The sequence below is a fragment of the Lemur catta genome, chromosome 5 (genome assembly GCF_020740605.2).
Source record: "Lemur catta isolate mLemCat1 chromosome 5, mLemCat1.pri, whole genome shotgun sequence".
NCBI classification, from domain to species: Eukaryota; Metazoa; Chordata; class Mammalia; order Primates; family Lemuridae; genus Lemur; species Lemur catta.
The window spans coordinates 101,480,477-101,506,142 of NC_059132.1; the positions used below are offsets into that span (position 1 = coordinate 101,480,477).

Here is a 25,666-nt window from a genome sequence, read left to right on the forward strand (position 1 = left end):
GGGCCGCGGAAGCCTCCAGACGCGGAGCCGGGCGAGCGGCTGCTGGCTGGGAGGCGGCCGTGCGGTGAGTGCCGCCCTCGCCGCTTTTGGCCGCGGCGCCGTCTGCCCTGGGCCCGCTGCCACCGGCCTCCCCAGCCCGGCGCCGCCCCGGGGACCTGCCCGGGGCTGCGGCTGCTGCAGGGAGCCGGAGGAGATGAGCACGTCTGGGCGGCGGATCCTTTGTTTTGCCACCATGACGGGGGCGGGGGCGAGCGCTGAAGCCTGCGGAGCAGGAGGCCGCCCCGGGGTGCTGGAGGCTGGGCGCGGGGGCCGAGACCCGCGGGATGGGAAGCCGGGCCGGGGGCACCGAGCTCGGGCGGTGGGAGGTGCGGGGCCGGGGACACCGAGCTCGGGGGGCGGGAGGCCTGGCGGCCGGGCCAGGGGCCCAGGAGCCTGGAACTGGAAGCGGGAGGCAGCCGGATGCTGGAAAGGCGACCCGAAGACCCAGGCGTGGATCGGGAAGGGGGGAGCGGGCGGCGGCCCGGTGCTGACGGCGAGGCACTGGCCCTCGGGGCTGCTCCTCCCTTTGTTGGACGAGGGTGTTTGGTCTTTGCTGCCTTCTGTGTCTGGAGCCCAGATTTTCTCGTATTGACTGTGTGGTTTAGTTCTTCTAGAGACCTAATTCGAAGCATTAAACTCCAATTGTATAATAAATCCTTGCAGCTCGTACCTGTGGCTGTGTATCCAAGGCCAAAGTCGGGTGTGGGCAGCCTTGAAATCCCTCAGGCCACGTTGAATTAGAGTGCTTTTCTCACACTTGTCACTCTTGTTTTCAGTGGGTCTGCTTGAGAAGTAAGTGGGACCCAAGCAGGAAATCAGAAACCATCCCTCTCAGCTCTCTCTCGCCCACCCCGCTTCTTCCCCAGTTCTAGTCACCAAGCCTTGGTGACCTCCAGTATCTGCCAGATCTGGCCACTCTCCCATCTCTGAGGTCAGCCACACTGGGCTCTCACCCGACCACACCAGCCTTTGCCTCCCCACTTCCAGTTCATTCTTTACACACAGGCAGAGGGAAAGCGGGCCTAGGAGAAACCCAGCCCTTAACTAGTTAACAGAGCCCAGCACTGGCTGGATCCTGAGAACCCTCCCCTGCCTTTATCTTCATTTTGGCGCAGGGTCCCCTCAAACCTGTTCTCTACCTGAAACACTTTTGCATTCCCTTTCTCACCCCATCACATGTGCTTAGAATAGGAGCTCCTACTTATGTTTCTGCTCTCATTAAACAGTTCAAGGCACATGTCATATCCTTTGCGGTTGTTTGCTGTCTTCCCTACCAGATGGTAAGCAGATGCCATGAGGGATTCACTTTGTTTATCATGGTGCATCTTACTGTCTTTCCCCAAATCCAGGGCCTGGCACAAGTGAATGCCCATCCATTTGTGTTTTTACTTAGTATTATTCTTTTTAATAACTATGCCTTATCTGGAAAAAGTAAATCTGTATTAGGATCATTTAGCAAATTATAATTAAAATGTGGATTAGAAAAGAATGGTAGAGGTGAAATACGGAGTCACTGTAACAGTATGAACATGCAAGATAGGAGGGGCTAAACAAGGAGGTTAGACCAGCCTGTATGAAAATGTGCTCAGCCACTTTGTGCTCTGGTTACATGGTCTCTGAAAATGACATGTAAGGCTTAAATCATCCCTATCACAACATGATATTTGAGCTTTGGTTTTGCTTTGCTGTTTTGCAAAAGAAGGCTTTTGAAAGTGAAAATGTATTTTAGTGAATGAATGAACAATTTATTGGAGTGTGGCTATAAAACCTGTTCAAAGTAAACGAAATGAAACATTGGACTTTATTGAATCAGATTTGCTTTTGCTGTCCTGAAAAAAGGCCTTGCCTCCTGCCATTTGAAGAGACTGGCATCTTATCTGATATAGGCAATTAAATGCTGCTTTACTGTTTTGCTTTCAAACCAATTTACCACAGTCTCCTATTGCATCATCCACCTTTTAATGTTACAAAGCAATCTTTATTTTCATGAATGACATTACACTGATTCTGGTGCTTAGTATTATTAATAGATAGTTCTTCAAGCTCTTCCCCAAAGATAGGAAGCACTGGTATTTGGGCCTTAAATAAAATGTGGGAATTCTTAGATTTATGTAATATTAGTTATTTCACTGCATGTTTTGTTCTTGCCTTCACATATTGCCTATAGAGCTTCTATATTACAGTAGAGTAAGATAGTTGTCTGGTCTGGCACCTGCCTTGTTTGTTGAGCCACTTTTCAATACCAGTGAACATTGATATTAAATATAAACCCTGAATAGGGATAGGACCTTTGTGTCTTCCACTGCTTTATACATTCAGAGTCTAACACAGCATTCTGCACATAGCAGTGTTCAGTAAATTATTAATGGTGCAAATATCAAATGAATAAATGCTGCTAACTCTGACTTTTGACAGTTTCAAACCTTCTACAGGCAGGATTTCTTTAATCAAGTGTTTTTAAATCCGAATCTAATTCTACAAAGCAGTGGTTCTCAGTGGGAGTGATGAGGCCTTTGTAATTTTTATAAAAGGCATCCAAGATCCTCCATTCTACACTTACTTCATACAAAATATTTAGGTCTGCAAGGACTTTCCCATTTTCTCCCTTTATCATCTTAGGACTTCATTTGGAAGAGGGGACTACAGACCCCTCACATACAGTAAGTACTATGTTCTCTCTGACTTGTGCCATAAACTCGGAGGCTTTGAATGGTGGCGAACGTTCTATTCTGTCTTCCTGGTTATGTGGCCCATGCCAGAAAAAAGGAAAGGATGGTTTATTTGTTCATATGGTACAACTGAACTTGGTTTATTCTGTATTTAAGTTCACTTTCCTGTTTGCTTGTTTTTCTAATAAATATTAACATATTGACTTCACCAGGCCCAATGACAATAACCACTTTGGTAATTGTTATATGTCCCCAAAGAAATTCAGAGACTAGATGGGAAAAGATTTCAATAAAACCTCTATACATTACAGGAAAAGTGTTTTCTTATCCAAACTATTGTGAAACAGATCTTCTTTCTGTTTCATTTACTAAATCTGAAAATGTGACTGCTTTTTGAGACTGTCCTGTGATAGATAATAAATATAACCCTGATCTTTTTCAAATTGTTTGACAGAAGTGTAGCCTTCCCAGAAGTCATACAGGAAATGCTTCACCTTTCTTTTAGTGGCAAATAGAGACAGAGAAAATGTGTCTTAATGACTTACACTGAATGCTGAACATGTAACTGGTTATTTTACTTTTAGAAGTAAATTATCCAGTTGCATCAGAAGTGCCACCATCATTATATTTTTTCATTAATTAGAATTAAGTGTACTATATGCTATTTTGGTATCTCTGCAGTCAGTTTCTATCATGTTATTTATGCTGTTTATCTCATCTTAATTAGAGCTTCTGAGATTATGGATTTTTGTTTCCTTCCTTGAAATTTAATAGTGTCACTCCTGAATGGTATTAAGTGGTCTATGGTATAGTGGGCCCTGCCTTCTTGAGTCAGACAGATCATAGTTTGAATGCTGGTTCTGTAACTTAAAAGTTACTTAACTTCTCTAAGCCTCAATCAATGACCCATAAAATGGGGATCCTTATGCTTCAGAGTGTCAGTGAGAGGACTAACTAGAAATACCTGTGAACATTTTTGCTCTGGGTCTAGCTATATAAGCCCGCAGCAAGGGGAACTGTCTGTATACAACACTTTGTGCATCACATGTGGCACGGTTCCTTTTGTTTGGCTACTGTTCCGATAAATCTTATACATGTTTTTTAAAAATATTTAGATTCATGGAGATGATTCAGAAATGAACAATTTTGGATCACTGTCTCATTTGATATTTAAAAACTCTTAGGGATGAGACCAGGTTTTATTGCTTAGCTCAGAGATTCCCTGTAGGATAGGGACCAAGAACAGCCTAATGATGGAAAGCAGATTAGCTGATTAAGAATCTCTGAAACTGGTTATACTAATTTAATATCTCATTTTGAATCTTCTACCACAGGCACACTTTCAAACTTTCATTCTTTCATAACAAATTGGGTTTCTTTTCAAATTGTTAATATTTATAGCTTAATACAGATATTTCAATTTTAGAAATTTTTATTCCTCTACCTTAGGTCTGTAGATAATGTATTCTGCTTTACTTTGTTAGTGTAATGAATAATTAGCTGACCACCATGTAAATAGGGAAAACATTCCAACTTTTTTCTTCTTTAGGAAAATACAGTTTGAAATGTTTAAATATCTATTTTAGAGGGACAGTAAATTTATACTGGCAGCATTTTTTAACTTTTGAAGATCTGACCGTTGTAGCTTTGATGGCAAGTGTTGAAGGGATTCCAGGAACTAGGGAAGTGATTGTGAGACCTGAGTCTGTCAGTTGGTCTACTTAGAACTTGGCCATGACCTTGTATATGTTCAGAAATTTGCTTTCTTATCATCAGCATCCTGAATTGACGCAAAGAATTACACACATCAGCACAGTTAGAAGGAATTAGTGTTAAGTCCATTGCTGTGCCAGCATACGTTTTTTAAACCCCAGTTATTTTCCCTGTTTGTGTTTTGCCAAATGAATATGTTCTAAGAACCTAAACTCCTGTTACCATTTAGGTCAGTAATTGTGTTCCTTAGAAGATAATTTTTTGTCCTTCTGAAATGAGATCACCATCTCCAGAATAATTTGTATCCAGCTGGGCATTAGCTGCTGGAGGTGAGGTAATGCTAAGTGTAACACTTACGTGTGCTCTGCAGGAACTGAAGCTCTGCTCCCAAGAGGACAGATCTGGTGCATTCACGTGGAAAAAGCAGATGATGACACGTAGAGAACAAATGTGCACATGTCTAATACTATAAGGATTTTATTTACCATCATACAAATTTTTAGTAGTATATCAAGATCAACTAATAACTATAGCCGTATATGTTGTTCAGTTACCAATAATGAAAGAAACTAAATACATTATAGTATTTGTTCCAGAGAAATTCTTATAAAATACTAAGGCATTATTTTAAATCCCATTCTAAAAGAATTCATGTTTTTCTTTCAGCCACCAGCTACATTACTAAAACTATCGTGTATCTAATATCAAATGATTACCTTATAATTACTTGTATTGTGATTGATGTATCTGAAATTTTTCTTAACTTTTAATAATTGATTAGAAAGTCGGTTTGATGTATAGAAAGGAAATTACTCTTAATACTTAGATGAAATCTTACACAGGTCTGAGCTAAGAAGCAAATATTATAAAATTCTGGAAAGCTGGTCACTATTTAAAGCTACTGTTACCAGTCACAAGGAGGGAATAATTTTATCCCACAGCTTTATTGCTGGCAAGAGACAAAAACTTATTAAAAGTCAGTATTTCAGTCCAAGAGTTACTGCGATGTTTGCAGGAGTGTTCCAGAGGAGACCTTTAGGGCCTTGGTCACTGGGGGGAGCTGATGGGCACTCAGGTGTTCCTGAGCACATACTGTGAACCCTGCATTTGACAATCTCATTCAAACGGCCAATTCAAGGCAAACCATGGGACTGGAAAGGACACTGTCAGGAGCTTCAGGTTCATATTCAGAAATCATTATCTTTATTAAGTCCTATTTCCTATCTTTTTTATTACCCTTTATTTTGTAGAGCAGTTTTAGGTTCAAAGCAAAATTAAGAGGGTGCAGAGGTATCCACTATGCCTCCTGTCCCCACACATGCACAGCCCGCCTGCGTTATCAACCTCCTGCTCCTGAGTGGAAGATTTGTTACAAACAATGAACCTACACTGATACCTCCTTGTCACCCACACTCCCTAGTTCATATTAGGGTTTACTCCTGGTGCTGTACATTCTCTGGGTTTGGACAAATTTTCAGTGACATTTATCCACCATTATGGTATTACACAGAGTAGTTTCACTGCCTTAAACATCCCCTGTGCTCTCTATCTCCCTCTTAATCTCTGGCAACCACTGATCTTTTTATTGTCTTCCCAGTTTTGCCTTGTCCAGATTGCCATATAGTTAGAATTGTACAGCATATAGCTTTTTCAGATTGGCTTCTTTCACTTAGTAATAATGCATTTAAGTTTTCTCCATGACTTTTCATGGCTTGACAGCTCATTTCTTTTTAGCACTGAATAATATTCCATTGTCTGGGTATACCACAGTTTATTCACTCACTTACTGAAGGACATCTTGTTGCTTCTAAGTTTTGACAGTTATGAATAAAACTGCTATAAATATCTGTGTGCAGGTTTTTGTGTGGACATAAGTTTCAGCTTCTTTGGGTAAACACCAAAGAGCACATATTTACCATATGGCTGGTTCATATGGTAAGAGTGTGTTTAGTTTTATAAGAACCTGCCAAACCGTCTTCCAAGATTGCTGTAACATTTTGCATTCCCATCAGCAACGCATGAGAATTTCTGTTGCTCCACATCCTCGCCAGCATTTGGTGTTGACAGTATTCTGGATATTGGTTATTCTACCAGGAGTGTAGTGGTGTCTCATTTAATTTGCATTTCCCTGATTTGTGGAGCATCTTTTCATACGGCTTATTTGCAGTATGTATATCATTGATGAGGCCCATTGTATTTTCATTTCATTTTCTATAGTTTAGACATAAAGTCTTGAAACAAAGATATTTTCTCATGGGTTGTAATGCAGTATCAATACATCATTTGTTATGTATTCACCTGTGTTTCTGGACTTGTTAGCCACCCTGTAGTGTTCTCTCAGTTAACCAAATTAACCACACCTTGTTCCTCAACCACAGATGGATAATTATTTTGTCTTGTGGTTTGCTCACTGGAATGGACATGCATAAGCACAAGTTGGTCTCCATAGTAATTATGGTTCAAGATTTCCTTGTACCTAATACATATTTATTGTATATATGAAAGAAAAAGAGAAAGGCAGGTAGACTGGAACACAGTACAGAGCATGGTGCAGACAAGGAAGGGTTGCTATTGTACTTCGCTAGCAATAGAATACCCCTACTTTTGTCACTCTTGAAACTGGGCTGAGAGTTGAAATTGCCTAGCACAAACCTGGTCGATGCAGTCTGCCTTTGTTGATATTATTTTATAAAATAATATTTGTTGCTATTTTTTAACTTTAAAAGCAATGCACATGTTATAGAAAAATTAGAAGATAGAGAAGAATATTAAGGGATAAATAAATTGCCAGTAATCATCACCAAGAGATAGCCACTGTTAATAAATATGTTAATATGTAAAGAGGTTGTGTAAGTAACAGAACCTTGCATATATTTTCATTGTCTAGTGTATATTTTCATTGAGATGATGCTTTTTTTTTTTTTTTTTTTTTTGACAGAATCTCACTCTGTCACCCAGGCTAGAGTGTAGTGGCGTGCATCATCATAGCTCACTGCAACCTCAAATTCCTGGGCTCAAGCGATCCTCCTGCCTCAGCCTCCTGAATAGCTGGGACTATAGGTACGCACCACCACGCCCAGCTGATAATTTCTATTTTCAGTAGACAGGTACTCACTTTTGCCCTGGCTGGTCTCGGCCTCCCAGAGTGGTGGGATTACAGGTATGAGCCATTGCACCCAGCCTGAGATGATACATTTTCATAGACTGTTTTCACTTAGCCTGATATGAACATTTCCTATGTCCTTGGTAAGTTCTTCAAAAAAAAACTTATGTCTGTATTAGTCATTGTATGGATGTACCATAACTATTTCTCTGTTCTCAGATTCTCAATTTGGGGATGAATAATGCATATTCTTTCCTTTCCTTACTACCCCGAGCCCCTGGGGTTATTTTCTTAGGATGCATTCTTAGTAGTATAATTTTGCCAAATCAGAATTTAAGGTTTAGGGAGTAGGGGACATGTTGTCAAGAGAGTCTGAAGAGACCTTACCAGTTTATGTTCTTTTCAGTAGTGCATGAAAATACCTATCTCATGCACTTTTGCTAGCATTGTGCAGGATTAGTGTTTGGTATTACTTGGTAATGAGTAAGTGCACATGAGATTATAGAATGAGGACATTTTGGGATTCTTGTCTCATAGTTTGTCTTCTAAAATATAGGGAAAATTGGTGCAATCATAGGAGACGTACCTCATTCTCCTTTCTATCAGATTCATCAGCCTTCCTGTGTTGTGTCAAGATACCTTGTCTTCTTTCCCATTCCAGCAGATAGGCTGTCCGTGTTCTCGTCTGAGGTGAATTCCTCTTCATATATAAGCTGGATGCCCAAGCCTTTTCCATCCCTTCAGGAACTTCACTCTCTACTCCTGCCTTATTAATTTCTCACTTTCTCATAAGCATAAAAACATACCTTAACGTGGACTGTCTTAACAAAACAAAACAAGAAAATTCCTCTACCCCTTGTCTCTTTTAGTAAATAAAATTTATAGGAGCTCCGGGTGTGGTGGCTCATGCCTGTAATCCCAGAACTTTGGGAGTCCATGGAGGGAGGATTACTTGAGTCCAGGAATTCAAGACCAGCCTGGGCAACATAGCAAGACCTCATCTCCAAAAAAAATAAGAAATGTTAACTGGGCTTGATGGTGCACACCTGTAGACCCAGCTACTTGGGAGGCTGAACTGGGAGGATTGATTGAGCCCAGGAGTTTGAAATTGCAGTTAGCTATGATCACAGCACTGTACTCCAGCCTGGGCAACAGAGTGATACTCTGCCTTCAAAAAAAAAAAATCATAGGAGATTGTTGGTTTGGGCTCAGTTCCTACACTATGCCCAGTAGACCAAACCAAAATGGAGCTACTTGTGCTCAAGTTCCACACCACCAATCTGAAATCAAGTTGTTTATCTGATTTTCCAAGACATCAGTAGAAAGAGATAATCCTCAAACAGGCCAGTTTTAGCTGGTATGATAAGGAAATCCCCTCTACCTTAACCTTTATAAAGAAAGTAACATTGAAACGACCAGTGTGGTTTTTGTTCTCTGTTTCTGCTTTCTTTGGCCCCTTTCTTCTTATTTTTTTACAGGCAATGTCTTGTTCTGTCTCCCAGGCTGGAGTGCAGTGGCATGGTCATAGCTCACTGCAACCTGAAACTCCTAGGCTGAAGCAATCCTCCTGTCTCAGCCTCCCTAGTAGCTAGGACCACAGGTGCATGCCATCACACCTAGCTAATATTTTTAATTTTTGTAGGGATGGGGTCTTGCTATGTTGCCCTGGTTGGTCTCAAACTCCTGGCCTCAAGTGATTCTCCCACCTCAGCCTCCCAAAGTGCTGGGGTTATAGCCATGAGCCATTGCACCTGGCTGCTTCAGTCCTTTTCTGTCTATAAAGCCAAACTCTTGTGCTCATCAGAACATTCAATTCTATTTTATAGAATGAGGTGTTGCCCGATTCTAAATCACAAATAAAAGCCAATTCAATCTTTAAATTTGTTTTAATTTTGTCTTTTGACACCTACTATTCTATTTCTCCTTTGCCCTTCACAGCAAAACCAGAAAGGATTGTTTCTACTCACTATTGTCTTTACTCACCTTTGTTCTCACATTCTCTCTTCAACCCACTACAGCAACATTGGTCCTTTTCAGAAAGTTAAAAACTTGGCTGTTGTATAAATATAAAATGAACATGTGTGAACTATTTTATTCAATTAATAATTACAGGCTCACACCTGTAATTCCAGCACTTTGGGAAGCTTAGGCAAGGAGGATCACTTGAGACGAGGAATTTGAGACCAGCCTGGGCAACATAGCAGGACCCCATCTCTTCAAAAAATAACAAATGTTAGGTGGGCTTGGTAGTGCACGCCTGTAGTCCCAGCTAATTAGGAGGCTGAGGTGGGAGGATTGATTGAGCCCAGGAGTTTGAGATTGCAGTGAGCTATGATCATACCACTGTACTCCAGCCTGGGCAACAAAGTGAGACCCTGTCTTAGTAATAATGGGACCAGTATGATGATAAGCCCAGTTCAAAGGAGAATTTGAAGAACAAACATAGATGTAGACAGTTGGGTATGATGAGATGAATACGATAATAGATACCAAACTGGTTGATATTCTGTAAGGCAATAAATTTAATGTGGGGGGGGGGGGTCAATCTCTTCCTTAGCATAGAAATCAATTGCATCATTACAAGACAAAATCTATTTTCATTGTTATAGACAAGGATTGTTTGCATAACTATCTATTTTCTATGGCTTAACTTCCTACAGAGTTGTAAAGTAGTCTAGCGGTAGGTTAGTCAGAAAGAGTACAACCTACAGAATCAGATAATCCCTCCAGATCAGGGGTCCCCAACCTATGGTGAATTGTATTTCATTTATTTTTTTTTTTAATTTTTTTGAGACAGAATCTTGCTCTGTCACCCGAGCTAGAACACCATGGCTGTCAGCCTAGCTCACAGCAACCTCAAATTCCTGGGCTCAAGTGATCCTCCCACCTTGGTCTCCCAGAGTGCTAGGATTACAGGTGTGAGCCACCATGCCTGGCCTGTATAATTATTTCATTGTATATTATTATGTAATAATAATAGAAATAAAGTACACAATAAATGTCATGTGCATCCGTGGGAAAATTGTCTTCCATTAAAACCGTCCCTGGTGCCAAAAAGGTTGGGGACCAGCTCTAGATAATGCCCAGCTGTGCATACTGAAATGATATCCAGTAATTGTTTTTGCCCATTTCCAAGTCTTAGACCATTTTTCCTGATAGTCCCCACCATACCAGTGACATTCTTGACAAAGCTCGTGATTTTCTTTTCTCATCTAAATTGGCCTCTTAGCAAGATTTGAAAATCTTGGACTCGCTCTCCTTGGAGAGACTTCTGCATTCACCTGCTTTCTCCTGTTTCACCCACTTCTCTTTAGTCTCTTCCTGGCTTTGATTCCTGTAACAGACCTAAATACCAGGAACCCCCAGTGTATCTCCAGCCCGATCTGTACCGAGTGCCAGACTCCCTACATCCACTGTTCAACTGTAATTCAAGCTACCATCATCTCTGTCTGGACTATTCCAAAAAGCTTCTCATTGGCCTGTTTGCCTCCATTCTGGCCTCCTGCAGTTGATTTTGCACTCAGCAGCCAGAGTAGTCTTTTTAAAGCATGCTGTCCCTCTTCTGCTTAAAATGTGCCATGGTTTCTCCTTGTACTTAGAATAGAATCAAAGTTCCTCTCATCTCCCAAGACCTTATTTGCTTATTTGGCCTTACCCTTCCTATGTCGTTTCCCTTCACTGCTCCCCTTCTTTCAGCCCGCACTAGCAGAACTGGGCTGCTTTCTGCTTGTGAATACACCAAGCTCTTCCAGGGCCTTTGTCCTTGCTAGTCCTTCCCTGCAAGGTCAGCCTCAGTTGGCAGCCTCTGTGTCACTGAGATCTCAGTGTAAATGTCACCCCGGCGATGACTTCCCTGACCACCTTAGCTAAAGTAGCCCACACTCCCAGTTTATTACTTTATCCTATTTTATTTTCTTTGTAGCTCCTACCAGTATCTGAAATCTTACTATCAATCTACAGTAGTCCGTCCCCCCATCCACAGTTTGACTTTCCTCGGTTTCAGTTACCACAGTCAACTGTGGTCCAAAAATATTAAATGGAAAATTCTAAAAATGAAGAATTCATAAGCTTTAAATTATAGGCCATTCTGAGTAGCTGTATGTGCATCACGCTCCATCGCACCAGGAACAGGAATCATCCCTTTGTCCGGCTTCTTCATACTGTGCACTCCACCTACCTGTTAGTCACTTAGTAGTCACCTTGGTTATCAGATCAACTGTCAAGGTATTGCAATGCTTATGTTCAAGTGACCTTTATTATTGTTGTTAATCTCTTTGTGCCTAATTTATAAATTAAACTTTTTCGTAGTTATGTATGTATCAGGAGAAACATAGTATATACAGGGTTCATATAAGGTTCAGTACTATGAGGTTTTAGGTATCCACTGGGGGTCCTGGATTCTATACTTCTTGGATAAGCGAGGACTACTATGAAATTATTCTCCTCTCTAGTGTGAACACTTCTTTAAAGTAGGAACTTTGTCTTGTCTTCCACTCTGTCCTGGTGCCTAGAATGCTACTTGCATAAAGTATGTAAATATTTGCTTACTAACTAAAAGATGATTCATCCCAGCTGTGCTCACATCCTCCCTTGGTTTTCTGGAAAGCCTACAGGAAGTAGGATGGTAGAAAAGCAAGGAGCTTTTTATAGAAATGCAAAACATGGATGGGTTTTAGGAGAAAGTGCAACACTCCCCTCTTTGGATAAATTGAAATGGTGACACTTAACTCTTCTCTGTATTCTTTCCCCGTCATAGCTGTACACAACACTGGGGGAGACGGGAGAAAGGAACTTAGCTTTCAGAAAGGTAGCAATTATGTTTTCCAAGAGACTTTGAAAAGGGAGCCCTTGGAATAGAGTGTCAGTTTAGGAAGATAAAAAATTCCGGGGATGTATCACAACAGTGTGACTATACTCAATGCCACTATACTGTACACTTTAAAAAATGGTTAAAATGGTAAATCTTATGTATATTTTACCACATTAAAATTCAGACCGGCCACTATCCCCACTGCTATTCAACATAGTGCTGGAAGTCCTTGCGAGAGCAATCAGACAAGAGAGCAGAATCAAGGGTGTCCAAATGGGGACAGAAGAGATCAAACTCTTACTCTTTGCAGATGATATGATATTGTATCTAGAAAACTCCAAGGATTCAATCAAGAGACTCCTGGAATTGATAAATGAATTAAGTAAAGTCTCAGGATACAAAATCAATACACACAAATCAGAGGCATTCATATATGCCAATAACAGTCAAACTGAGAACCAAATCAAAGACTCAATACCCTTCACGATAGCAACAAAGAAAATAAAGTACCTAGGAATACATTTAACTAAGGAGGTAAAAGACCTCTATAGGGAGAACTATGAAACACTGAGGAAGGAAATCGCAGAGCACGTAAACAGGTGGAAAACGATATCATGCTCATGCAGTGGAAGAATCAACATTGTTAAAATGTCTGTACTACCCAAAGTGATCTACAGATTCAATGCAATCCCTATTAAATTACCAACATCATTTTTCACAGATATAGAAAAAATAATTTTACGCTTTGTATGGAATGAGAGAAGACCCCGTTTAGCAAAAGCAATTTTAAGCAATAAGAACAAAATGGGAGGTATTAATTTACCAGACTTCAAACTATACTACAAGGTTGTGGGTTATTAAAACAGCTTGGTATTGGCACAAGAACAGGGACACAGACCAGTGGAACAGAATCGAGAATCCAGACATAAAACCATCCTTGTATAGGCATCTAATCTTTGACAAAGCAGACAAAAACATACTCTGGGGAAAAGAATCCTTATTCAATAAATGGTGCTGGGAAAACTGGATAGCCACGTGTAGAAGACTTAAACAGGACCCACACCTTTCACCTCTCACAAAAATCAAATCACGGTGGACAACAGACTTAAACCTTAGGAGTGAAACTATTAGAATTCTAGAAGAAAATGTGGGAAAGGCTCTTACAGACATTGGCCTAGGCAAAGAATTTATGAAGAAGACCCGAAAGGCAATCACAGCAACAACAAAAATAAATAAATGGGACCTGATTAAATTAAAAAGCTTCTGTACAGCCAGAGAAACTGTCACGAGAGTAAATAGACAACCTACAGAATGGGAAAAAAATTTTGCATGCTACACATCCGATAAAGGACTGATAACTAGACTCTATTTAGAACTCAGGAAAATCAGCAAGAAAAAAATCAAACAACCCTATCAAAAAGTGGGCAAAGGACATGAACAGAAATTTTTCAAAAGAAGACAGAAGAATGGCCAAGAAACATGAAAAAATGCTCAACATCGCTAATCATCAGGGAAATGCCAATCAAAACCACAATGAAATATCACTTAACTCCAGTGAGAATGGCCTTTATCAAAAAGTCCCGTAACAACAAATGTTGGTGTGGATGCGGAAAGATAAGAACACTCATACAGTGCTGGTGGGACTGCAAACTAGTGCAACCTCTGTGGAAAGCAATATGGAGATACTGTAAACAGATACAAGTAGACCTACCATTTGATCCAGCAATCCTATTATTGGGCATCTACCCAAAAGAACAAAAGACATTCTATAACAAAGATATCTGCACCCGAATGTTTATAGCAGCACAATTCACAATTGCAAAGATGTGGAAACAACCCAAGTGCCCATCAATACATGAGTGGATTAATAAAATGTGGTATATGTATACCATGGAGTACTACTCAGGTATAAGAAACAATGGTGATATAGCACCTCTTGTATTTTCATGGAAAGAGTTGGAACCCATTCTACCAAGTGAAGTATCCCAAGAATGGAAAAATAAGCACCACATGTACTCATCATCAAATTGGTTTCACTGATCATCACCTAAGAGCACATTTAGGAATAACATTGATCGGGTGTTGGGCAGATGTGGGTGGGGGAGGGGATGGGTGTATACATACATAATGAGTGCCATGCGCACTGTCTAGGGGATGGACACGTTTGAAGCTCTGATTCGGGGGGTGGGGAGGCAAGAGCAATATGTGTAACCTAAACTTTTGTACCCCCACAATATGCTGAAATAGGAATTAATAATAATAAATAAATAAATAAATAAAAGGTTCTTTTAAAATTAAAAAAAAAAAATTAAGGCTGGACACAGTGGCTCATACCTGTAATCCCAGCACTCTGAGGCCAGGAGTTTGAGACCAGCGTGGGCAACATAGCAAGACCCCGATCCTACAAAAAAAAAAAAGATTTTTTTATTCTTGTTTTTTGTTTTGTGTTTGTTCTTGTTTCTCTATCTTCTTTATTTAGGCAGGTGGATTACCATGGGAAATACCTTTGCTTCTGGAAACCCAGAGAATACCTGGCAGAACTCCGGAAGCCAGGTAGAAGGAGCTGGCTTCTTTGGAGACAGTATAAAACAGAGTGGGAAGAGAAGGAGCTCATCACTTAGCTTGTGACTGCTGACAAAGTCACTTAACCACTAGAATCTGGGTTTCCTGGCTTTTAGAATTATTGGGAAGATTACAGATGAGAGCCTAGCAAAGTACTTAGTATATATTAAGTGCCCAATGAGTGGTAGTTGCTTTGCTTATAAGGACTGTTTCACTGTGTAAGATATAATTGTTTGATGGAAGAATGAAAGCAGAAACTTTAGTTTTTATTTCTAGGTTTCCTAGACCATTCCACTACCCTAAATGACAGTTGGGATTCCAAAACCCAGTTTAAGAGTAAAGATTATATGGAAGTTTGGGATTTTTGGTACTGTATCTCTTGGGAATCCTCTATCTTGAGCTGGTGAGGGTATACAAATGTAAAAGTTCATGAAGCTGCACACTTCCATCTGTGTACTTTATGTAATTCAATATGTGTAATTCATAGCTCAGTTAGAGAGATGCTAGCTACATCGTATGTGCTATTGCAAAGGATCCTTTACCCCAGATCTGACTCAAAGAAATCTTTAATAGTAGAGGTGAAAGTGGGTTATTAATTTGAAGAAATAATCACTGAGATAATATAATGTAGTGGTTTTATGACTTTTTTCTTTATTAACTTTCATTTTCTTTATATTCTAGTTAATAAAACTATCCATGGAGAATACTGAAAACTTAGTGGATTCAAAATCCATTAAAAATTTGGAAACGTGAGTATTTAAACGGAGTGCTCTATAATCAGAAAAATGGGTATGTGAAGAGTATAGCAAGCTTTGAGGAGTGGGAAAGCAGAAAGAATATGGCTCTCAAGCCAGGGAGACCAAGTGGACTTCCTACCTCAGACAGCTGCATAGCTTTACGTAGATTAATTTATCCTCTCTGAACCTCATCTATAAAACGGAGGTAAAAAACTTTCACAGAACCATGGGGAGGATGAAGGGAAAGACCCACAGTTGGAGACCTCGTCCTGGAACCAGAAGAATGCCACAGGAGAGGCAGAATTCACAAGTCTGGTGCTCTGTACCTTCCCAAATCACTAGGTTTATAGCTTTTATGTTTGGGGTAGTTTTTAGTTTGTTGACCTCTGGTTTATGAGGTTTTTGGGGTTTTTTTGTTTTTTTAATTATAAAGCCCGGGCCGGGCGCGGTGGCTCACGCCTGTAATCCTAGCATTCTGGGAGGCCGAGGCGGGTGGATCGCTCGAGGTCAGGAGTTCGAGACCAGCCTGAGCAACAGCGAGACCCCGTCTCTACTAAAAATAGAAAGAAATTATCTGGCCAACTAAAGTATATATAGAAAAAATTAGCCAGGCATGGTGGCGCATGCCTGTAGTCCCAGCTACTCGGGAGGCTGAGGCAGTAGGATCGCTTAAGCCCAGGAGTTTGAGGTTGCTGTGAGCTAGGCTGATGCCACGGCACTCACTCTAGCCTGGGCAACAAAGCGAGACTCTGTCTCAAAAAAAAATAATAATAATAATTATAATTATAAAGCCCATACTACAGGATCCTACTTATGAGTTTTTAAGACTAAAATGCAATGCCAATTTTCAGTCTAGAGAAGAATTGACTAGTTATGGGTTATTTTTTACCGGTTTTTTTCTTCCTTTTTGGAATATTCTGCATATGAATGCTTATAATAACTAGCAGAGGGGGAAAGGAAGAAGATAAAAATTCAAACACTCTTCATTTAATTCAGGTCTGTTATTATTCATTTGGGATCTCTTGTGATACTTTTAATTCTAAAAGTTTATTTCTGAGACCCAGTAACATTATTCTGGACCGCCCTGAGAATTACAAACTAATTTTATTTAAACCAACAGTATTACAGCGATACTATTAAAAAGTTACCAATAAAGATTTCATAATGTTTAGCAAAGGAATTTTTCTAAACATTAAACCTTTGAAATACAATCCCATTTTAGAGAGTTTATCTGTATGACCAAAAGATCAAGTCACTCAACTTTCAGGGTTTTGGTTTTCTCTGTAAAAGTTGGGATTCTTCACCTCTACCTAAATGTAATAATTCTTTTCTGACCTTGACTACTTTAATATACTACTTTTATAGCAGTATTTTTTAAATTGTGTATAATGTGAAATACTCTAAAATCCAGTGCATTAGTACATGGACTTTAAGGGTCAATGTTTGGCTATTCCTAGACCTACTTTTTCCTGATTCTTGGTCTAGATTAGAGATCAGGCTTGTGGTTTGTTTTTGTCACATTTTACTGGAATACAGCCACACCCATTTATTTACATATTGTCCTGAGCTAGTTTCACCAGCAGGATTGAGTAGCTGCAACAGAGACAGGGTGATGTGCAAGCCTAAAATACTTAATATTTGGGCCTTTAAGAAAAAGTTTACTGATCCCTGGTCTAGATAGTAGAGGTTTTAGGATAAGTGACTTTTTATATTTGCATTTTGTTAATTTCCTATCATTTCAGGATAATTTTTAAGATTTTACTCTTACCTCAAAGAATAAAATATTTCACGAAGTTATAAGAAATTTTTAAATTATAAAAGATATTTGATGAAATTTTACTAAAATTTAGAGGAAAACGTAAAGCATAGACAAAAAGCTGAACTGTGAAATCCACCAGATGATTGCCTTCCTCCTTGGCTCTGACACAATATCTGCATAACCTTCAGCATATTACTGGCCTTGTGGCAGGTCATTTCCTCTGTTAAATGTGTTGGTGTGAAATTTAAATGAGGAAAGGCTTATAGCACAAAGTACATAGCACTGGCACATAACACGTAACAACTGTTATCTGTTCTTACAAGTTATAGAAGTTGTATTAATGTAAACGGAAGGGTTGGTCATTTCTGCCTGTGTACGCTATTGTTTGATTTCCAAACAGAAAGATCATCCATGGAAGCAAATCAGTGGACTCTGGAATGTCCTTGGACAATAGCTACAAAATGGATTATCCTGAAATGGGTTTATGTATAATAATTAATAATAAGAACTTTCATAAAAGCACTGGTATGTATCTGACATAATTTTTGATCCTTTTCAAATATTTGTGCCATGTGTTAATAGGTTTGATATAATATAAAAAGCAGTGTTGATGTGTAATTAGACAGTAAGCCAGGGCACAGATCGGCGTGAGGTCAGATAGGGCAGGACCCGCGGGTCCTACAACACCACGTGAACTCTTAACTCTTCTACCCGGTTCAGTCTCCTCCTCCCAGCAGCCGGCCTGTCCCTGCGCTGGGTGGGCCTCCTCTGCCCTGCTTCCCTGTAACCCTTGCTGCTTTACCCTCCTGCCTCTGCTTTTATCCCAGTGGAAGGTTCTCACCAAATAGTAAGTGGTAGGACTGCGAGGCACATCACAGATACTGTCTCACTTTATTTTTACAACAGGAAATAACTCCTGCTAGATTCTGAAAGGTTACAAGCCTTGCAGTCACACAGACAGTGTAGTTGCAGACAGGGGTCGGAGCCTTGTTCTGCCTGACTTGAAAGCCTGATCCCTCCTTCCATCTTCTTCTCTGCTTTGCTTCTTTTATCTTCACGGGCTCTGTCGCCTTTTTCCCCTTACCCTGCAAAGCTGACAGGGACTCCTCATCTTAAAGAGACCTGTCTTCTACCCTGCTTCTCCCCGATTCCTCTGCTATTTCTCTCCTTTCCTTCTTCTTCAATTTTGAATACATGTAATTTAAGCTGGTCCTTGTCCCTTTTCCCCATTCCCTCTTGAATCTTTCTCCACCGAAACTACTCCCCAAATGCACTGTGGCCTGAATGCCAGACCCGCTTCTCAGCCTGTGTACCATGTACAATTTGAATCTAATACTATATTTTAGAAATTTTTTTAGAAAATATAGAAAATAAAATCCTTCACAGTCCCCAGAAAACTAATTAACATTTTGGTGTTATTACTTGATATTTTTTCTTGACAGTTTTTTTTTTAAAGCTTGATTTTATTTGTAATGTGGAAGCAATATTGTGTCCTGTTTGTTCCACTTATGGCATTTTTTTCCCCGTGTTGCTGCATAATTTTCATATCTGTTACTGTAATGATTATATAATACTACAAGCCCTAAATATAAATGCTATTCATTTACTTTGCATAATTTACCATTTGAATGAACGTTTTAACTGTTTCCCTGTTTTTCATTTTTAAGTTGATGCTGTGATAATTCTTTGAATTGGCATATTACTCATATTAGACTTAATTTTTAACTAGAGAAACTAGATGCAGTAGATCTAATTTAGGGCACTCCCTACCAGAATGGTTTGAAAATGGAAGAAAGCCAGATTACGCTGGGGAGATAAGCAGAATTTGGTGTTAGATTCGTTATAAGGAGTGAGAGGGGGAGTTGAAAATGGGTCTCTAAATGGCACCATTTTTATCACTTTTGCCTGTAAGTTGAGATACCACCTTCAAGCATTAAATTTAAAAAACTGGTTTATTTTTGCTTTATGAATTTTATGATTTTACTTAGTTGTGATGCCCTCTTCCTATAGAATTTTGCCCTGTTTTAAAAAACAAACAAAAAGCATGTCATTCCACCACCACCTGTCCCCCAAATATTTAGACCAATAGTCCGGGTAGTACCTACACTGAGCTCCTTTCCTCGTTTGAAGTTTGGAGGCCAGGTTCCCACAGCATCTCAGGCAGTCTGGTGTTTTCTGTTCTGTGCAGCCCACAAACCTTGTCACAGCTGCCTGGTGTCCTCAGCCTTTCCAATGACAAAACCTTGATGATCTCATTTTAATTTGATAAAAACAATGTATGCTCACAATAGAAATTTTAGAAATTACAGATAGGCAAAAAAAGAAGAATGAAAATCTCTCATAATCACACTACCCAGAGATAATTAATATTTTGGAGATATATTTAAACTTTTTGTACGTAGCCTTCACACAAATTTACTCAATTCTGTGGTGTGTATAGTCCCACCAACATTTTAGCATTTTGAAATCTAGCACATCATACGGTCACCCTGTACATTAATGTGAAAGGTGCTGTCGAGGAGTGGTAGGAAGCTGAGGAGCCCTGGGTACAGCCCCAGCACCAGCTTTGTTACTGTGGACCAGTTGTCTTACAGCTGCATGTCTCATATCTGTACAAAGGAAGCCAGCAGGGATAACTGTCTCGTGGTAGTTGGAAGGCTTTCAGGGAGATTACCCATAGCAGAATGCCTCATGACAGTATTAATGTTTGGGTTTTTTCCCCTGGAAAGATAATATGAAAGTGGTAATACAATCTTAAAATTGTCAGGAAGTTAGAATCAAAGAAATGCAGTTCCTCTGAGTGTGTGAGATGTGTGTATGTATTGCATATATAATTTTTTCTTAGAAACAGGATCATGTGTTTTCTGGTCTTTTTTTTTTTTTAAAACAATGACCATTTGTTGGCAAAATTTTATCTACAAAATGACAGCATAGTACCCCATTATATACATAAATCATAATTTATTTTTTCAAACCCGTTAGGCATTTAAGTTGTTTCTGTTTTTTACTGTCTAAGCAGCTGTGAAAGATCGCCTTGTGGCTATAACACTGATAAAGCTTATATTATGAAATGTCTTTTAAGCTAAGAAACTAGAGAGATTTTGTGTTACCATGATCAAAACAATTAGACTTTTCTGAGCATTTAAAGGGAAGAATCTGTTGTGGATTTTGTGAATTGCTGAATAGTTCATTTCATTTCAAAGTAGTTTTTCTTCTGTCGAAATGCAATTAAAAGTAATTCTTTCTGTTTCAAGGAATGTCATCTCGGTCAGGTACAGATGTAGATGCAGCAAACCTCAGGGAAACATTCATGAACTTGAAATATGAAGTCAGAAATAAAAACGATCTTACACGTGAAGAAATTGTGGAATTGATGTGCAATGGTAAGAAATAATTACCATTGACTTTCGTTGTTCTATTTTATGTTATGATCTAGCTATATTTGTACATTTAATAGAGTGTGAGAATTATGGAATTATACTCACGCTGTCTCAAGTTCTTCATCTTATTCCCATAAGTATATCTGAGCTTGTTGAATAAAGTTGAGTTTCTTCTTGTTTGTAAATATCTTTCCAGTTTCTAAAGAAGATCATAGCAAAAGGAGCAGTTTTATTTGCGTGCTTCTAAGCCATGGTGAAGAAGGAATAATTTTTGGGACAAATGGACCTGTTGACCTGAAAAAAATAACAAGTTTCTTCAGAGGGGATTATTGTAGAAGTCTAACTGGAAAACCCAAACTTTTCATTATTCAGGTAATGTGTAATTGAGCAATTTGGCTATTGAGGATTAATCGGGGATTAATTTACTAAGTTGTAAATTACCCAAAGGATTTACTCTTCTTCCTGAGGCTAATGAACTGTTGTTACTTTTTTGTTCATTTAAACCACCACTTAGATATGGAGTAAATTTTAATTTTAGACTTATATCAAAAAGACTCAGCATAATTAACATCCACTTTTACACAGCCCTCCCATGTCTTAGAAATAAGTTACGCGTGTGCACACAAGTATTTTTTAAAATAAATCTTTAATGTCCAGGCCTGCCGAGGTACTGAACTGGACTGTGGCATTGAGACAGACAGCAGTATCGATGATGACATGGCATGTCAGAAAATACCAGTCGAAGCTGACTTCTTGTATGCATACTCCACAGCACCTGGTAAGAAAGTTACACGTAATGTTACCTGTAGATTTTAAATGAATTACAGTGTGACTAACTGTAGAATTAAATGATCAAGAGTATGTTACAGAGACTGTCAAGATTTTGATATCTGTAAAGAATGGCTGACTTGTCTATATTTTAGAGTACCTTAATCATAGAGAAATCTCAAAAAGTTGTCTTTAGGCACAAGTTTGGCTAAAAAATATGCATATCTAAGAGTAGACTAACACAATGTCATCCATGAACTTAACACCAGATAGTATACTATATGGCCACAGAGTAAAAGAGAGGTGTGTTTTCCAGGAATTCTTTGGAAGATAGGAAATAAAAAACATAACTATGTGACTAGTATAAGAGAGGATAGAAGTTACAAATGACATATGAATATGCTATTACCTCTCCTTTTTTGCAGTTGTGTTCCACATCATCTTAAAAAGAAATATTTGTTGATGATACAGCTAACTCAGAATGTTGGAGAGTTTAGAAGCTTAACGTTAAATGTATTTGTAAACAGTGTTAACATTTTTAAATATGCCCAATATGGTTTCCATTATTTTCCAGTCATCTTCCTGGGCGAAGTACTTCTAAGTTAAAAGCAATGAGTCTAATAGCTAATCTGAAAAAAAGTACAATAAATATGCTATTTTCTCCTGGGGACTTTTTGAACACTCTGCAATGTGTTTATTATACTTCATTCAGATGCCCTATAGACAGCCAGGACACTCAAAGCAATTTACTTCTTGGCTAAATCAGTATTAAAATAAGATAGCATCTGATTGAAACACCATGCAACTCATAATGGTCCTTCCTATTCGTGTTTGTTTTTGCATCTTCTTATCTTCTGCATGTTTACCATTCTTGCCTATTGGAAGGGGAGCCCGGAAAGTAAAACTTTCAGTAATTTAATGGTGATGTCAGTCCACGATTCTCTTTTTTTACTGAAAGCAGAGGTGTATGCACAGCACACATTTTCTTCCCCTATAGCATTATTTCTCCGGAAACCAAAGGTGTAATTTTCTGTTCTTTTGGCTAATAAAACTGATGGAAGTTTATACTTATTTTTACCTTTCTGATTACATAGTAGTCTATAGAACCAACTAAAATCAGATATTCATGGTATCTTGGTTGTATTTGGCCTTCTAGGTTACTATTCCTGGCGAAATTCAAAGGATGGCTCCTGGTTCATCCAGTCACTTTGTGCTATGCTGAAACAGTACGCTCACAAGCTTGAGTTTATGCACATTCTTACCCGGGTTAACCGAAAGGTGGCGACAGAATTTGAGTCCTTTTCCTTAGACTCTACTTTTCATGCAAAAAAACAGATTCCATGTATTGTGTCCATGCTCACAAAAGAACTGTATTTTTATCACTAAGGAAATGGTTGTTTGGGTTTTTTTAGTTTGTATGCCAAGTAAGACAGTACAACTGATACTGTATTTCCTGTTCTCATTTAAATCTAATCTAATGCTCCAGATGGTACTTCGAAACATAACCACTTCCATGGTAGTAGAACCAATACAAAGCTACCTCAGACTCAAAATCAAGTAGTTGAAATTGAATTTAATTAGGAATAAATAAAAATGGATAATGGTGCAGTCCTTATGAAAGGAAATGATTGTAAATTTACAACTTTCATAATTAGCAAAAAATGCTATGCTATGAATTTTTAAGTAATCATGAAACATTGCAGTGAGGAATTTTGACGACATCCTCCCACTTAGGAAGGTGCGTTTTAGTTTTTGTCAAACTATAAAAATGATTATGTGGAAGAACTTAGGGACCCGTGGGCGCAGTCAAAGGCTCTAACCTGTAGTTTAGAATTGATGTACAAAGATAAGTCAACTGTGTTTTTAGACCATTTATCTAAGGTTATGGTTTTGTGATGTTTGTCCTGAGCATGTCTTTGTTATAAAAAAAAAAAAAGTCATCGTTTACTATTGAAAAAGAAAGTAATATTTTATTTGAGAGGAAGTACAAGCAAACTAAGTTGATGCTTTTAAGAGTAAAATGTAGCATTTATAAGGGGACGGAGCTACAACCATAAGGTGCTGAAATGCAGCTGATCTGCCAGCATATAAGTATTTGTTCTGTGCACATCAGTTGAGCTTCACATACCAGCAAAATATCTGAAGAGCTATTGTGTAAAAACCTCAAACTGTTGATTATTAACAGGATAACACGAAGAAATTCTATAGGAACATACTAAAATACAACTTATATAATAAAAATGGAATGTGAGGAAAGAAAGTTGGTGAGCCGGGCTCTCTGGAATTAGAGAGCAGGTGGTTGGAGCCTGAGCAGAGACACACACAGCCTGCTCCGTGGGAGGCACCTTCGGGAAAGACCACCAGCTAGCCTCTTCATACGTACTGATGTGCGTGGAGGATGCCCCAAGGCACAAATCGCCAAGTAAGAAAGTGAGCCAGATCAGAAACTTCTGGAATGGAAATTTTTTTCAAAGGTGGTACATCACAATAAAAATTATAGTATTCTTCGTAGTAAAATTTTTAAGCATGTTAAGTTATTTTTCTGTTGAAGTTTATAATCAAAGGAAAATAGTAGTACTGTTTTATACTGTTCGCTGGCATAAGAGGACCATGGCAACAGGACTCTAGAAGTCATCCCGCCGGAGCCCCTCCTCTGGCCCGTGGGGAGGTGCAGGCCCCCACTGCCTCGCTCCTGGAGGCCCCGTCTGGCATTTCACCTGAGCTTTCTTTTTGCTCAAAGAAAGGAATTCACATTTGTAAATGACAGCCATTTGTTTTGACTTGACCTGTAACTTTTTCTAAGTAAGTGCAGCATGGAATGGTACCTTGAGATGTGTTCCTGTGTGACCATTTTATAAAAATTTATTTTGCATTTTTATTTCAAAATACACTTTCAAACTTAAAATTACCAACGTGTTTGAGTTTTCTTGTTGTTGTTCTGTTTGGAAGTTAAAATATTTTTAACCAAGAGCTTAATTCAGAAGAGTGGAAGAGGAAGCACCAGGACCAAATGACATGTTGAGGTGGTGGCAGTCACTGAATAGGGTGAGCACAGCTCTTAGGTGTCCCCGGTCCTCTCAGGAGGTCCTGTTCCTAAATCCACTGCAATGCCAGGAAGGACACTAGCTTTGCCTACATCTCAGTCCCTAAATATGACCATATTTTTGAATTTGAAACATTTTCCACCACGTACATTTTAAATAGGGATAATGGGGAAAGGGGAGGAAAACAGCCTAAGAGGGACACACAACAAAGCACTGCTGGGTGCCCTGGGGAAGGGACACTCCCTGTTACCCTACATGCTTAGAAGAGGAACATAGGAAAGTGGAGCTGTGGGTGGTTTTAAATTTCTTCCAGTGTTTCTGTAATGAACATATATTACTTTAAATCAGAAACAAAATATTAATAAAATTGTCCTAATTAGGAACAGGGGGCTCCTGTTTCTGAGGAGTAGAGCGTGTCATGAATGAGTTCTTTAAGCCCCTGTTAAAGCTGTGATTCTGTAACGTATTGGGGGAAATATGGCCCATTCTGATCTCCCTGCTATATAAAGAGGTCGCAGATTCTAAAAAGAAAAAGACCAACAACGTAATAGAAGAATGGGCCACGGGCATAAACAGACAGTTCACAGAAAGAGCCCAAATGTCCCTCAAACCCAGGTAAAGATCTTAATCTCCATCATAATAAGAGAAATGCAGATTAAGGTATCATCTGTCATCTATCAGATGACAAAAATCCCAAAGTTTAACATATGCTGTCGGCAAGGCCAGGGGGAAACTGCACACTCTCATGTTGGTGGGAGTGAGAAATGGTGAAGTTCCCTATGGAGAGAACCTGTCACATCACTTGTCTTTGCAGTAGCAGTCTTATAGTTGTCACAACCACAAGGAGCTTTCGGCCTAGGTCCAGTTGCTCATCACACAAAAATCCAATTATTGAGACAACGAGAAATGCCAAGAAAAAAAGGAATTTTTAATAAGACAGACGGCAAGTCTTGTATGGAGAAGGGAAGATGCTGCCTGAAATCCATCTCACAGAATAAGGAAGATCATGGGCTTTTAAAGAAGGGGCCACGTGGCTTGGGACAGGTCATCTTATAACTGACAAGAGGCTATTTGCCACATGT

The 25,666-nt window shown here is 39.2% G+C and overlaps 1 protein-coding gene across 4 annotated transcripts; it reads left to right on the plus strand.

Annotated features, from left to right (window-relative positions):
* The first annotated feature begins 1 nt into the window (after nucleotide 1).
* CASP3 (caspase 3) lies at nucleotides 2-24,448 on the plus strand. 4 transcript variants are annotated; one of them, XM_045552415.1, is made up of 8 exons: nucleotides 4-64; nucleotides 14,814-14,887; nucleotides 15,578-15,645; nucleotides 17,793-17,917; nucleotides 20,647-20,775; nucleotides 20,969-21,144; nucleotides 21,430-21,550; nucleotides 22,697-24,448. In XM_045552415.1, the coding sequence occupies exons 2-8, from the start codon at nucleotides 14,828-14,830 to the stop codon at nucleotides 22,924-22,926; spliced, it is 909 nt and encodes a 302-aa protein (XP_045408371.1). In that variant the 5' UTR covers nucleotides 4-64; nucleotides 14,814-14,827; the 3' UTR covers nucleotides 22,927-24,448. The 4 variants fall into 4 exon arrangements, with proteins under 4 accessions (XP_045408372.1, XP_045408371.1, XP_045408373.1 ...); XM_045552414.1 differs by lacking the exon at nucleotides 4-64 and adding an exon at nucleotides 7,448-7,481; XM_045552416.1 differs by lacking the exon at nucleotides 14,814-14,887 and having other exon boundaries at nucleotides 2-64.
* The last annotated feature ends 1,218 nt before the right edge of the window (nucleotides 24,449-25,666 follow it).

Coding starts and splice junctions, on each gene's coding strand:
- CASP3 (XM_045552415.1), top strand. CDS start 14,828: ATGGGAAATACCTTTGCTTCTGGAAACCCAGAGAATACCTGGCAGAAC. Junction 15,646..17,792: donor TCCATTAAAAATTTGGAAAC/GTGAGTATTTAA, acceptor ATTTCCAAACAG/AAAGATCATCCATGGAAGCA. Junction 21,145..21,429: donor CCAAACTTTTCATTATTCAG/GTAATGTGTAAT, acceptor TTTAATGTCCAG/GCCTGCCGAGGTACTGAACT.